The 15746-nt window shown below is 37.7% G+C and overlaps 1 protein-coding gene across 5 annotated transcripts in view; it reads right to left on the reverse strand.

The window, feature by feature from the left end:
• The window catches only part of ralgapa2 (Ral GTPase activating protein catalytic subunit alpha 2), a 564918-nt gene that overhangs the window by 314023 nt on the left and 235149 nt on the right, over positions 1–15746 (reverse strand). For all 5 annotated transcript variants that reach the window (XM_072581416.1, XM_072581412.1, XM_072581414.1 and 2 more), the window contains 6 exons: positions 14288–14416; positions 7012–7070; positions 4077–4185; positions 2448–2558; positions 2239–2307; positions 2005–2142 (listed from right to left, as the gene is read on the reverse strand). In XM_072581416.1, the coding sequence (XP_072437517.1) occupies positions 2005–2142; positions 2239–2307; positions 2448–2558; positions 4077–4185; positions 7012–7070; positions 14288–14416 (615 nt within the window). The remainder of the gene's footprint in view (positions 1–2004; positions 2143–2238; positions 2308–2447; positions 2559–4076; positions 4186–7011; positions 7071–14287; positions 14417–15746) is intronic.

The raw sequence follows: 15746 nt of genomic DNA on the forward strand, positions 1-15746 counted from the left end.
GGGAGCAGATATGGCAGAGGCGGAGGAATTGGGAATACGGGATGGCATTTTTGCAAGACAACATGCACCCAGTAGAAAAAAAAACATGTATGTAATAGAAGTCATGCTGTTATATGTAAAGTCAAAGAGTATATCATTGATTATGCAATACTAAGAAATTAGTTCCATTGCCTGGACTGCTCTGCAGTAGTCTTCCAGTACTCAGCAGAGTGGTGTCAAGATTGAGGTTGGTCTGCTGTATGCTACGTAGATGTGTAATCATGAGATAGTAGCCTATGCCAACAGTTGTACAATGAGCAACTGAAGAGAAGAAGTATACAGAAAAGCAGCGGAAAGACAAGGGATAAGGCTTAAAAGAGTTGCATAGTCCTTTGTCATCCAGGTTCTCCATGTAGAACTAATTCTACTGTGCCTGAATAATGTAAGTAATTTCCTGGAGGACAGGTTGGTGGATTGGGCACAAAAGTGGCATATAGAATTCAACTCTGATAAGTGTGAGATAATGCACTTAGAGAGGTCAAACAGTAAATAGGATTATGCAATAAACAGGAATACATTGAGACGAGTAGATGACAGATACATTGAGATGCAAGTGCACAGGTCCCTAAGGATAGCAGTACAGGTAGATAAGATTGTAAAGGAGGCCTATGGAATGCTCTCCTTCAACAGCAGAGATACAGAATACAAGAGAATGAAATAATATAAGATACTAATGTGGCCACAACTGGAGTTTGGGTTAGGTGGAGGAGAGGGAGGAGAAGAGAGACATAGAGAGGCGCAGAGAAACTGACAGAGAAAGACTGTAAGGGGGTTACCAGCTTTGAATTGAATCGTTTGCTACCACATGTATTCTACTTAAAACAGTGAAAAGTGTGCACCATCACCATGCATGGTGCCATTCACATTGACTTAAGATAAAATAAAAAATAAAGCAAGATAACAAAGAAAATCCAACTTTTCCTTCTCCAGCTGTACATGGCTACACCAGCCCACACTGTGCCACCAGAGTTGCCACTTTGGGCTTCCCAAACCATGCCATGCCGCTGGCAAAGTGCCCCGAATGGACAACATCATCCCGTGGCATGCTGCTGCCAGGGGCCCACTCCATGTGGAAGCATTAGACCTGCTCCAGACTTCACAGGCCGGCTGACGCTGTAGCCATGCTGCCTCTGAAGACATCGATGCCATTCCAGATCCTGTCAAAGCTGACCTCCTGCTGAAGAACTTTCTTTATCAGGTAAGTTTGAATAAAAAGTAATAAAAGTTATAAAAAGGGGAAAAAAAAGACAAAGAAGAAGAAAAAGCGGACAAAGAGGGCAAGCTCGGGCACAGGAGCCTGGATGCTGTCTACTCCACCGTCATCATCTTGATTTAACGAGTAGAACCATCAACATGCATCTCATCATCATTTATGGGTAGATAGATATTATTCATTTGTAATGGAGTGCAATTCTTGTTAAGTAGAGAATTCTGTTCCACGCTCCATTGGTTGAGAATACAGATAAGTTGGAGAACTTTGCAAACTTTCCAAAACACTTAATTTTTGTGACATCTCTAGGAATAAAAATGATTAATTTCCAGTTTGCTACCCGAGTGACGCATAACAATTTTGCTAAATATTAGGCCAAATAGAAAAAACAAAGAACTGTGGATACTGGAAATCAGAAACAAAATCAAACATTGCTGGAAATACACAGGTTACCAAAACATGAGCCTTACTTTCTCTCGACAAATGCTTCTCGACCTGCTGAAGTTTTCCAACAAATTCTGATTTTGTTGCAAAGTATTAGAATATTTATACCTTAAATAAACCATTGAAAATAAGACAGGTAGTCAAGTCATGATTGTAATTTGTTGGGGTCATTTATTATTATACATGATGTTAATGAAATAATTTAATATGACTACCATTTTTCAATAATCTCTTACTTTTGACAGTGAACTAAATGCTTTCATGCAGAAGTTCTAAACTTATTTCAAGTCAGGTAGTAAAGATATACATACCCTGTAGATATAGTCAAGTAAAGGTGCTTTGCGTGCCATTTGGTCTTCCATCAAAGTTGCACTAATAGGTTCCAGTAGTGCCTCCACTGACATTGCCATGCACCAATCCAAGAGGCAGAGCAACAGAGATACTATTAACTAAAAAGGAAGAAAATATAATGCAGTGCTATGCATTAGTTATAATCATAAGCTGTGCCATGCAATTAAATAGTAGTAACATATCCTCAAGCTCACCCGTTTATCCGCATCAACAGATGAGTGTTCTGCACTTGGCAGCAGAAATGCAATAGTAGCCACAAGGATCTGCATTAAAAAGTAATTTACATTTATACGAAGGCACACAATATCTACATATTTGTTCATATTTATTGTTTCAATTGGTACAGAAAGATGGCATGGTTGTCATACCCTCAAACCCTCAATCTTGAAAGAAAGCAATTTACCTCAGCAATTTTTTTGGGGAGCTGTGATTCATACTTCTCAAGACGTTCCATGTGAATAACCAATAGCTTTAGCATGTCACATGCCACTTCAGCAACCAGTTTGTTTGAAAACTGGAGACAAACCAGAAGACAGTGAAGAAATATATCAAAATTATTTTATACGAGAAATATCTGATCACTACAATGTAACCTTATCTCAAAACCAAGCAGGTCATGGCTGATGCTGTGCCCAGACTTTGGACTGGGTGATACAAGTCCTTGGTCAGTTTGATAAAAAAAACTAGGTAAAAACAATGACCGCAGATACTGGAAACCAGATTTTGGATTAGTGGTGCTGGAAGAGCACAGCAGTTGGATGCTGCCTGAACTGCTGTGCTCTTCCAGCACCACTAATCCAAAAACTTGGTCAGTTTGAGGCAAGTTGGGTCAGGTGAGGTCAAGGGTTGCTCACAGCACAGAAACAGAGAGCGCATGAGCAGTTAAGTGGATGACTGGTCTGGTGTCAAACTGAATCAATACAGCATTGTTAAGTTTTTTTAAAGTTTTACTTGATTATTTTGAAAATTGATGTTTAGCACATTACAATTAAATCTAGTTTTCAGATGGGGTTAGTTTGTAGATAGCTGGTTTTGAGACATGTAGAAAAAATATTATATTCAAGTTAAGTAAGTTTTGCTTCAGAAGATGGTCAATTAAAAACTAAAAATACAAGGCTTATTGTACAATGAAATATTTAAAAAGATGTTAAAAGAATACTTTGTGTGAATGTTAACTCAAAGAACACTAGAAAATATATCAAACCTATCATTTCATATAACCTGTGTTAAGAAGATAAAAAACACATCAGCCAGATGAATAACCTCAAAAGAAAATAGCTTGACAATAATCATTGTTAAATATTTGTTATTACTGATGCCCCGGTGATGGCCATGATTTTTGGGTCATACTCAAGACATCTACACTTCTATGTCTATCATCAAGTATTAATTTCCAATATACGATCAGCTTCATACAACATTCTGCCCTCAAATCAAAGATAATTCTTCATCTGCATATCAGTAATTTAACTAATGTGGGAATTGAGTCCAATTTTCAACTGTAATAATTTGATCATTCATTACGTTTTTGTTGAAAACTTGACAAAGTATATATCAAGCCCAACAGTTGCTTAATTAGGCTTTTATTTAAAATGAGAGAGAATAAAAAACTTGCACACACATTCAGTGAGGATTCCTATTGCTCAATACCTTATGCAGTTCACTTGAATTCTATCTAAGAAAGATTCAGTTGGATCTCTAAAATATTCATCTTTTCATTTGAGAAGCAATTTCTTAACATATGTGAAATGACTGATCATCAAACATGCTTCCAATGCTATGAAACATAATGACATTGTTTCACAGGAACAGAAATATTGGAATAGTTATCACAAATGCTGACTCTCAATATTAGTTAAAAAGTTAATTTTCCCACATCTTTGTTTTCCAACGGTAAACTAAATTTTAATCTAGCCGCTGAAACACCACACACGATCAAAAGAACAGAGAGATACAGTTTGATTTTGTTTTGTTTGTTTGTTCTTAAGTTAACCTTTAAATAAGCATATTACACCAGAAAGAATGCTATTACCTTCAGTGTCACACCTAACACATTCAGTGCATCTTGGAGCTGTGGATGATTTGTGCACTGCACCAGCTCTTCACTAATCCAGATTCCAAGACTACACATCGCTATACATCTAAATCAAAAAAGTAGAAACATTTTATCAGATTTGATTGAATGCTGTCTTTTGAACATTTTGAACATTCACTTTTCCTTTTCTATACTTCAAGTCTTCTTAAACCACTCACCTCATGTGGCCAAAATAATGAGTGGGTAATCTCAACAGTTAGAAGATGCATTGAGCCACAGTTTTTGCTCTTACATGGCAAAGTACTAAAGTTTTACTCAGATACTTCTTCACATCATCACTGTGGAAATTACAAACTCAGAGGAATGAGGCAATTAAACACACTCCACATCAATTCAATCCTAATTCATGGGCACATTGGCTCAGTGATTAACTCTGCTTTAAAGCACCAGGGACCAGAGTTCGATTCCACCCTTGGGAAACTAAGTGTGTGCAGTTTGCACATTCTCAGTGTCTGTGTGCGTTTCCTCTGGGTGCTCTGGTTTCCTCCCACAGTCCAGGATGTACAGGTTAGGTGGATTAACTATGCTAAAACACACTGTACCCAGAGATGTGCAGGCTAGTTGGATTTTGGGAAAGGTAGGGATATAGGGATGAGATAGGGAAGTGGGATGCTCTTCAGAGATTCATGTGGACTTGATGAGCTGAATGGCATGCTTCCCCACCATAGAAATTTATGCTTCTAATCAATCTTTCAACATTGCTGAAAATGAATGTAGTGCTAATGCAATGTTCTCAATTTTTTGAACATGTGCTGCATGAACCTCATTGAGAGTCCATATTTGGCTAATATTTTGTTTACCATTAGGAAATGCAATGTTCTTACCCCACTCTCTGCAACTGGATCCTCAGTTTCCTGACCCACAGGCCACAATCAATGAAGATTGGGGACAATATTTCATCCCCACTAACACTCAACACTGCAGTTTCCACTCCCCACCTCCCCCACCACCCCCCCGCCACCCCCACCCCCCCCCCCAACCCCCGCCCGGGGCTGCGTACTCAGCCCTCTATTGTACTCACTGTATACCCATAACTGCGTCGCCAAATATCAGACTAATACCATTTTCACTGATGACACCACCATAGTTGGTCAAGACTCGGATGGCAACGAAACAGACTACAGACGGGAGGTGGAAGACCTGGAAAAATGGTGCACTGAGAAGAACCTAGCTCTCAATGCCGGCAAAACCAAGGAAATCATAATGAGTTACTCATGCCCCCCTATATATTAACAACATAGAGGTGGAATGAGTGGAGCATGTCAAGGTCCTGGAAGCGGTCATCCACAACATGCTTCCTTCGACTCTTCATGTGGACCCACTGGTTACAAAGGCCCAACAATGTCTCTTCTTCCTCAGGCAGCTGAGGAAATTTGGCATGACAGCGAATACCATTGCCAACTTTAATAGGTGCACCATTGAGAGCATTCTGTCTAGATGTATCACTACCTGGTATGGCAACTGTACCATTCAGGATCGGAGACAGTTACAGATAGTGGTGAATTCAGCCTGGACAATCACAAAGGCAAACTTCCCACCTACAGAATCCATCTACCAGGTCCCCTGTCAACAAAAGGTCGCCAGCATTATCAAAGATCCATCCCATCCTGGCAATACCTTTCTACAACCTCTACCATTGGGGAGAAGGTACAGAAACCTGAACACGCGCACCAGCCGGTTTCGTAACAGTTCCTACCCTACTGTTGTTCGAATACTGAATGGACTCTCAAACTCTTAACATTCGTCTGTATCGGTGTTTTTGTTTTTGCCGTTATTTACCTATTATTTACTTATCTATGCCACTTATCTCTGTGATCTGCCTGGATTGCTTGCAAAACAAAGCTTTTCACTGTGCTTCGGTACACGTGACAATAAATTCAATTCAATGTGATCTCAACACTCATTTTTGCATCATATATACAGGCACTTTAATCTTAATTATATTTTTGTTCATAAATTAGTATGACAAAAGCAAAGTAAGTGCTGCTTTTTAATTTCATTAGGAGTGCTTTACACTTTGATACTCAAACGTTAGCAGGTATTTGTTAAGTAAATATGTAGAAATGAAGTGAATTATCTGTAGGTGCCTCAAGTTAGGGAGGATCTGAGGGCATTAGAAAGCCAAGAAGATTCATGCAAATGGTTCTAGGGATGATGTTACTTAGGTTACATCAATAGATTAGAGATGTTGGCCTGGTATTCCTTGAAGAAGGGAATACTGAGAGCAGATTTGATGGACATTTTCAAACTCACGAGGGGGAACAATATTTTTGCCTTCAGTGTTTAGGATCTAAAACACCTGAGACTGTTGGCAACATGTTCAATTCAGCCATTCAAAACAGAAATGGATTATTATCTGACGAGAAAGAATATGCATGTTCACAGGGAGAATGCAGTGAAGTGGCAGTCGGTGAATTATTTTTACAGAGAATTAGTGTGGACACGAGCAGTTCATATGGCCTCCTCCTGTGCTATGATTTTGTGTTATATGAACGTAATAAAATTTCTTCTATAAAAATATCTGCATGGGGTTAAAGCAATATTATAACCATACCTATGGCATCACAGAAATTTTTACTGGATAAAACCATGCAAACACATTTCTTGTCCATTTAAATAACTTAATTTACTGTTATAAAAGATGACAATTGGAAAAAAGTTAGAATGTTCATGACAAACCTAAATTAGACGTCTACTAGCTATTGTAAAGTGTGTGTATTACTCTCAGAAGTTGCAAAATGTCACTGTGAGAAAATAAATTTCACCAAGAACTAATATTAAACTCAACAAAGACTTCAGTGAAACAAATACTCCTTAATATTTCTTACTTCCACTTTCTTTAAAGGTATCCAAGTTTTTAAAAAACACTTACCGTGCAGTCTCACAGGTTTCATTCCTTGCATTTTTTATCAGAATATTTATCAAGTAATCCTAAAATTGATCAGATTACAACAATATTTTAGTATAGCACTTTTGTATTATTTTACATGCAGATACAGCAATATTCTACTTAAAACTCCATGTGAAGGTTAGTCAGTATATTTGAAGAACACAATAGCCCTTTGTTAAAAAAAATACATCAGCAAAAAATGGGAGAGTACAATAAAAAACATATTTTTAAAATTAGAAACAAATATAGCATATTGAAAGTCTGGTCCATTTGCAGGCATCAGCGGTTAGCATTCTTGCCAAAAGGTAAATACACAGTGAATGAGACTTAAAAAAAAAGTCATTTTCAGGAAAAGTGCTTTAAAGGAAGCGATTGACATTAAGCAGGCAAATGTGCAAAGAACAGATGCCTGCTTAAAAGCACATAACTGAAGGCAATTATTTGACAGATCAAATCACTTAAAACTGTAAAGTGCATTAATGACCACTAACTTGATTAAAATCCTATGATGAAAATCATACTTTTTAAAGCAAAAATTTCATTTCAAAGCTATTTCTGTAATTTCTTTCATAAACAGTTGCAGTGTGAAGTTAATGGAAATCCTGAGGACACACTAACATTCATAGTTCAATAGTTTTTCAAATTAAAATGTCAGTAATAAAACATTGTTCACCTTATCACATCAATATAAAACACCCATAAAAACATTATACAAAATAAAAACACAGTAGCATTAGTGGATTGAACCATTATAGAAATTTCCTTTTTTTTAAACTCATAACTTGGGATAATGCCACACTGGAGCAGTTTGACGAGATTTCTAAAAAACCTCCTGCACTTGCAACCTCTACCACCCAAAAATATAGGGCAGCAACTGTATGGAACAACATAATCTCCAACTTTCCTTCCAAGTCACACAACATCTGAAATATGTTGTCATTTTTCCATTGTGACAAAATCCAGTAACCTCAATGGTACTGTGGGATACCTTCAGCATTTTGACAAAAGCAAATTAAGACTGCTCACCACCAACTTTTCAAAGGCAAAAATGTTGGCCTTGTCAAAACGACCACAGCCTTTGATTGGATAAAAACATTCTGCTAACAATTCTTAAAAGACAGAAATAAACAAATATTCATTTCTGATAGTTACCAGGTATTGTCAGTTCCTGACATCACTTATTTTTCCTGCAAAGGTGAAGTGTTTGATTAAAACTAAAGTACTGCTGTACTGTGTACCATATAAAACTACTATGCGAGATTCCTTACTAAAATTCAAAAATATTTAAGATATAAAATAAACCTATTAATGAAATCAAAAAATACATTTCTGCCAATTTGGAGATAAATTTGGCATATTGCAATGCAATGGAAAAATCTTAATACAATCTCATTCCAACCCTGCCAATGGAGAAATAGAAAACTTTAAGGGCAATCATAACCAACAGCAGGGGAAAAAAAACTCATTATGACTGACAGATAATTACACTGGTCCTTCCTTATTACTAATACTCTTCAATTTGTACTTATTGCCAAACTGAATCAACTTTCTTCACATACCAGTCTAAAACAACAAACAAGGCACCAAACATATCTAAATTAAAAACAAACCATTAAATGAGATCAGATCACAGTGAGAGGAGGGAAGTGATAGGGAAAGGTATTGCTTGGAAGAAGTGGAAGAATGGGGTTTCTAATATGGATAGCTAGCCTGAAATGGGAACTAAGAATGGTGATGAACTGGGAGACTGGAGTCAAATTGAAGTTCCCACATTTTTTAGTTTCATCAAGTATCTGGCACTGAGTCCTGAGCATATGCTTGGCAAATGCTGGAAATTGGAGCCTTTTTATATTTCTTGTATCTTTCATGCTTTTGATACATTTGTGTGCGATGAATATTTCTTGATGTTTTATTTGTATAAACTCCTGGTATGGATTCTTAATGTACTCAGAATATGCTGGTTGGCTTGGAATGATTTTGGGAAGTGACCATGGATCATGGTCACAATTGGCAATTAATGTAAGTATTACCAAACTGATAACAAGAACCGAACATAAGATCTGAATATAACAAGAGGATATCCTTTCATGAGAGTAGGGGATAAAAAGAATAAATTTGGAGAGGTTCTGCACCCAAATTGTAAGCAGACGAGGAGAGAGAAGAGCAGTCACTAGAAGTTGGAGAAAAGCAAAACTAACAAGGATAAACTGTCTTCTTTTATTAAATAACACTTGTTTGTTTAATAGGGACTATCTGAATACCATTGGATTAAATATCTTCTTGCTCAAAATTTACTGCCAGGTCTCTGAACCTCTTACATTATGTTGACAGAGGAATCATGTGCATGCAGCTGAATTTCAGTCGAAGTTCAGATTCAATTGCAGGTGATCTGAAAGCATTTAATCTGTCATGGTCTTTAATTAAACTTTTAAAGGAAGTTGATTGGCTAACCCATGTGAGATAGAAGATTTTATTTACGAGACAGAGGATTTCTGAATGTTACTCCTACGAGATTACCTTTTACTTTAAATGGAAAAGTTCTCCAACCAGTTGCCCTCAAACTCAACATTTTTAAACTCAAGACTTGATTTCCAAACATTTTGGATTTGGCTCCAGAGAAAGAGACCATAATATCTTTCAAAGTGAATTAGATATCTGAAACAATGAACCTCAAAGGCTATCAGCAAATAACAGGGGAATGGTACAAATTGAAGGCAGCCAACATAGGCTCAATAGGTTGACTGCTGCAGCAAAGAAGGTAGGCATTGTATAAATTTAGTTGAAGTCAGACATAATGTGTTACTATTTCATTTATTCTGCACGGACAGCAAGAGTAAATGAGGAACCAAAATCTTACTAAACTAAACTATAACTATAATTTTCTCAACGTATTATGGAAAATAATTGAAACAAATACAAAAAAGTAAGTTAAATTTCAAGATTCATGAGGTGTAAGGAGAACCAAAATGGGAGAGGCAATATCTTTTTAAAAAAAGGCAAAGAATTGAGAATGTTGGAAGTCTGAAGCAAAAACAGAAATTGCTCAAGAAACTCAGGTCTAGCAGCATCTGTGGAAAGAAAACAGAGTTAATGTTTCGGAGTTGGCTACCCTTCTTCAGAAGGGCCCAAAATGGTATATATGTTTACATCTTCATCAACGCTGCTAGATCTGCCAAGTTTCTCCAGCGATTTGGTTTTATCTTGAAAACAAATACTGTTTCAGGACTTATAAACTCAATAAATTCTTTTTTGACAATGGTGAGGCTGATGGCACTCACCAGTTACACACAAAGCACAGCAGAACATGTTAGAACTGCTGCATTCAGGTATAAGAGGTTTAACACCATTATTAGTCATAATTACCACTCTGGCTCAGAAAATTTAATTTTACAAGTGTGGAGCCTCATTCCTTCAGAACTGAAACATGTTTTTCAGCCTGCATTCATTTCACTCTCTACTTGTTATTTGTTTTCTGCTTCTCTTCTAGATCTCAGTTGCATCTTTATTATATGGGTCATATTTTCAAAGTTATTTCTCCTAACATTAAAAGTACATCATAATTCAGGTGTTGAACATGAACTGAAGTCAGAGGGATCACTTTGTGGTTCAGATGGAAAGTAAAAAAGTTACAAGTTTGAAACAGGAACAAAAATCACACTTGAACATATCCACCTGAAGAAGAGTGAAAGATAGATGACCAATCTCCTCTTGAGAGACTGGTCAGAAACATTCAAATGAAGCAGTATTCCATAACTTTAACAGATTTTTTTTCTAAAACAATAGCAGGTCTGATTTCCTGAGCTTCAGAAAATACAAATGAAAATAGACAAAAAGAGTCGGACACATGAGCTCAGTGGCTTTAGAGTGCTGTTTTTGGGCCGGGGTTGGAACACTGCTTGCAAGTCTAAGTTTTCCTATTATTAGTCCACTTCACCAGCCTTAATATCCACTCTGTCCCCACAGCCCTACTTTCTGCTCTCAATTCTCCATCAGCGACCCCTTTGCTCTCCCACCTGATCTTAACTTGCACAGTCACTGCACCCTACCTACTGCGGTCATCCCCAAAAAACCATTCACTGTGATGATCATCCTAATCAGATGTCTTCTTTAAAATGCATGTCTTAAAGACTGAGGGAAGGTAGTAGGTTTTACTAACAATCCTTCTGGTAGGTCACTAAAGAGAAGAAATTAGAAACTCTGACTTCCCATTGGATTGAAAGACAAAGGACAATGAAAAGCTGAAGTCAAGTCTTTAGACAATGGATCTGGGCAGAAAATAGGAATTGAAAAATTGATCATTTTAAATTATTAGTCTAAAAGAAAGATATTTAAAAGAGGTAAGCCCAAAAGAGAGATGGAGAATGTGGATGAGTATTTTTATTTAACTTTCAAGGAGAAAATTGTGATGAAGTTAAGTGCAATTTGCTTTCACTATTACATTATATGTTTGTTGGCTTACTGTGAAATAAAACAACTTAACAATTCACATCAAGTGTTTCAATACCCACTTGCAGAGAGATTGAACAAGTGCAAACACAGGCACAGCAATACACGTAATATTCAGTTTTGATCTTGCATTATTATTGTGTTCAAGACTCCCTACTGTGTAGTTAAATACTTGGAAAGCCAGTAAACTATTGAACACAAGGTGGTTAGACCACTTATGGGAGCGGATGTACCAGCGGGTAAGTCTAGGCAATCTCTAAACTTCTAACATGCTGTCTATGCAAAAGAGTTTCATCCTGTCACCCAGAACAAAGAATTTCATTTGAAGAGATAAGATCAATCTGGCAATGTTTCATCCAAACTGCATTGTTAACCACATCATAAATCAACAAATTGCAACACCAAAGCAGGTTATACGTAAGGAGCAACCTTTTAAACATGCATGCGTGTGCACCATCTTAAAGAAACTGCACCGTGCAAAGGTGTGTCATGCACAGCACAAGAGTGTTTGAGGAATAATAGAAGGAGGTCACTGAACTTTGCAGTATTTGGTGTAAAGTTCACAGTTTTGTCATTATATTATGGAAATAAACTTTAATCTTTCCACATCTGGAGATTTTGCTCCTTGCACAGCTGCTCTTCTAGTCTTGCAATCTTACAAATTTAGTACAGATATGGCACATGCTTTGCCTTTTTAAACCTCAGCAACATCCATACTGTAGTAGTCCTCAACTTCTAATATCAATCTTCTGATCTGCTGCAGGATATTGGTTTCCTTAAGATAGCTCAATTCCTACTTCAAAATACGTGGTTATTCAGTGTTTTTAATGTAGTGAAGCATCATAAAGCACTTCATGGGATCATTACACAGAACACTGGAGCAGGAGAAGGGCATTCAACCCTGCTCTAACACTCAACATGATCAGGACAAGCATTGGAATCAGTACTCTGTTCCTGTTTTCTCCCCAATCCTTTGATTCTCTTAGTACTAAAAATATATATTTATCCCCTTCTTTAAAAATTTAAATGTTTGTGCCTCAACCATGTTTTGTGGCAGAGAATTCCATATATTTACCACTCTCTGGATGAAGAAACTTCTCATCTGTCATAGAAGGTCTACTCCCCATCTTTTGATTGTGAACACTGGTTTTGGTCAATGAGAACATCTTCCCTGCACCTACCATATTCAACCCTGTTAGAATTTTATAGGTTTCTATGACAGCACCCCCCCCCCCCACACACACATCCTGCCTCTCTTCATTTGTTAGTCCTGATATCCTAGGAATTAGTCCAGTAAACCTTCACTGCAATCCCTCAATAACCAGAATATCCTTCCTTACATTAAGGAGACTAAAACTGCATTCAATGTTCCAAATGCCAATCAAAATGACACTAAACCCCAGAACGGAATCCTAGATCAGATGAAGAAGATTCATTAGAGGAGTATGTTTTAAGCAGCTTACAGTCAAAATTTTGTAGCTATCTAGTTATAGCCAGATGATTTTTGTAATGACTTGTGTCCCCACCTTGGGAGGGAATTTCAGATTTTAGATCCTTGGCAACGAAGACATGGCTGCCAAGGGAGCACTGTTGAAACTTAAAGTTGTGGAAAAGGGCAGAATTGGAGAGGATTTGAGGGCTAACGAGATGCAAAGCCATTGAACAATGATGCAAAGATTCAATCACACTTGAAAATTTAAATTGAAGGCATCATTGGACACTGAGTGGATCAGTGAACAGGGCTTGGTGCAAGTTAAGATACAGGAAGCTAGGTTTTTTTTAGATTACTTACAGTGTGGAAACAGGCCCTTCGGCCCAACAAGTCCACACCGACCCGCCGAAGCGCAACCCACCCAGACCCAATCCCCTACGTTTACCCCTTCACTTAACACTATGGATAATTTAGCATGACCAATTCGCCTAACCTGCACATTGTTTTAGGTCAGTTCAACCACGAAGGGAAGAAGAAAGCAGGGTAGTAAGGCAAGTTATGGAATACTGAAGTCTAAAAGTAAAATGGATGAAAGTTTCAGTAGTACATTAGTTTAGGCAACAGAATATTTGTTGAATTGCTCATATGCAAAAAGAATATGGGGCAAAAGCTCAGCTCAGGGTCCAATCTATCAGCAAGATTGTGAATAACCTAGTTTCATCTGAAACAAATCATGGAATCATTAGCTGGGGAATGGAGTTTGCACCCAAAAGTATAGTTTTGGTCTTCCTCTAATATTTAACTGACAGAAACTATTGGATGCTAGATAACAAGTGGAACAACTTAGAGGCAGTGGAGGGATCAAGAGTGGATGTGGTGCAGTAGAGTTAGGTATCAGCAAATATGCTGAATCTAAATGCTTTTAGAAGGGCTTGCGTGCAGATGAGAGAAGGAGATGGGTACACAAGTCATTACGAAAATCATCTGGCTAGAACTAGATAGTTACAAATCGAACCAGGTAAAAGCAATCAACACCCAAATGTTTAATGGAGAAGTGGCATTTACAGGAGATTGTGGTCCACCTGGCCAAAGCCAGTAGATATAGCCGTAAGATTTGACACATAAACAGTTTGCAGTCTGCCAGTTAAAATGGGGAGCTGCTTCTCCAAAGTGAATGCTTTCTACAGCTGCAAAGAAATTTACCAAGATGTAATTTTAAGAATTGCAAGGATCATATCTGACTTAAATAGAAGTTTAAGAGTACATGTCTCGTTAGTCACAGCAACATAAACAAATTTGTCTCTAACACGAATTAAGACTGCAGTCAAAATGTTTGGCACATAAACTTTTTCTCCGTTCCAGTCAGTTAACCTGCATTACCTTGATATCTTCATTCCCTGTGATGATGTCAGCAGCACCAGACACAGGCTGTAACAGCGACATCTGTTGGTACAAATTAGGAAAACAGACCAGAGACCCAAGAAGAATCTGTGCTTCATATCGCGGCGCCTAGGGAATATATCAGATATTTTAAAATGAACAGCAGAACAATTTGGTCGAGCAATACACAGATAACACAGGTATATCCTTACTGCATCTCATGCCACAAGCGCTATCTTGTTCTGAAGTGCATCAATATCAATAATCATTTACGAGTCAATGATTATGGAAAAGGGCAATCCAGAGTAAATAAGAATTAATCAGGAGACCACCAATTCTAATGGAGAAAGAACAGATCTGACCCAGGTAAACTGGAATTAAGATCGGCAGGCAAACTGAATTGTAATTGAACAATGGACTGCCTTAAAAGAAAGCATGATTTGAGTACAATCAAAATGCATGAAGGAGAAAAAGGCAAAGTCCCTCTGACACGATTAACAAAGCTCAGGTTGTCAAATTGAGAATTGGCTGAATAGCAAAATAATTAAAAGGGAATCCAGATGTATTCTAATGACATATAAATTTGGGGCGGCACAATGGCACAGTAATTAGCACTGCTGCCTCACAGTGCCAGGGACCCAGGTTCGATTCCAGACTTGGGCAACTGTCTGTGTGGAGTTTACACGTTCTCCTGTGTCTGCGTGGGTTTCCTCCGGGCACTCCGGTTTCCTCCCACAGTCTAAAGATGTGCAGGTCAGGTGAATTAGCCATGCTAAATTGCCCGTAGTGTTAGGTGCAACTCTTCAGAGGGTTGGTGTGAACTTGAAGGACCTGTTTCCACACTGTAGGGAACCTAATCTAATGTAAATCATGAAGTGGCAAAAAGAGGAGTGGGGTTTATTACAGACCAAAATGAAATTTACAGATGGAGGTAAGGACTATGGCCAAGGTACTAAATGAGGTACTGAAAGCATCTACCTTTGCCTTCAGTCATTAGGATAGATTGGAAAAGGTGGAACAGTTTCTTTAGAAAAGATAAAGAGGAAATAAGAGACATTCAAATTCATGGCATGTCTAGACAGAGTAGACAGGAATAAACTTTTCCCATTGATGGAAGGATCAAGAATTTGACGACACCAATTTAAAGACGAAAGTTTAAAAAGTCAAAGAGACCATTTTCCCAAAACAGCAAAAGTTTAGGAGCCAGAACAGACTACTGCAGAGGATGTTGAAGAAAGATTTTCAAACCAACATTAGAAAATCAAAAGAAAAAAATTGCAGGGCTATGTGAAAAAAGTGAGGAGACATCACTATATGAAGGTGCTCAGGATAACTGGCTTGGACCGAAGTCCTTGAAGCATCTTAATTTGTGCTGCAACTACTCTATAGTTCTAAACAATAAACATTCAGGCTTTAGCACAATCATATTTAGAAATAAATAGATGCCAAGATTTATAAA

The sequence above is a fragment of the Chiloscyllium punctatum genome, chromosome 11 (genome assembly GCF_047496795.1).
Source record: "Chiloscyllium punctatum isolate Juve2018m chromosome 11, sChiPun1.3, whole genome shotgun sequence".
NCBI classification, from domain to species: Eukaryota; Metazoa; Chordata; class Chondrichthyes; order Orectolobiformes; family Hemiscylliidae; genus Chiloscyllium; species Chiloscyllium punctatum.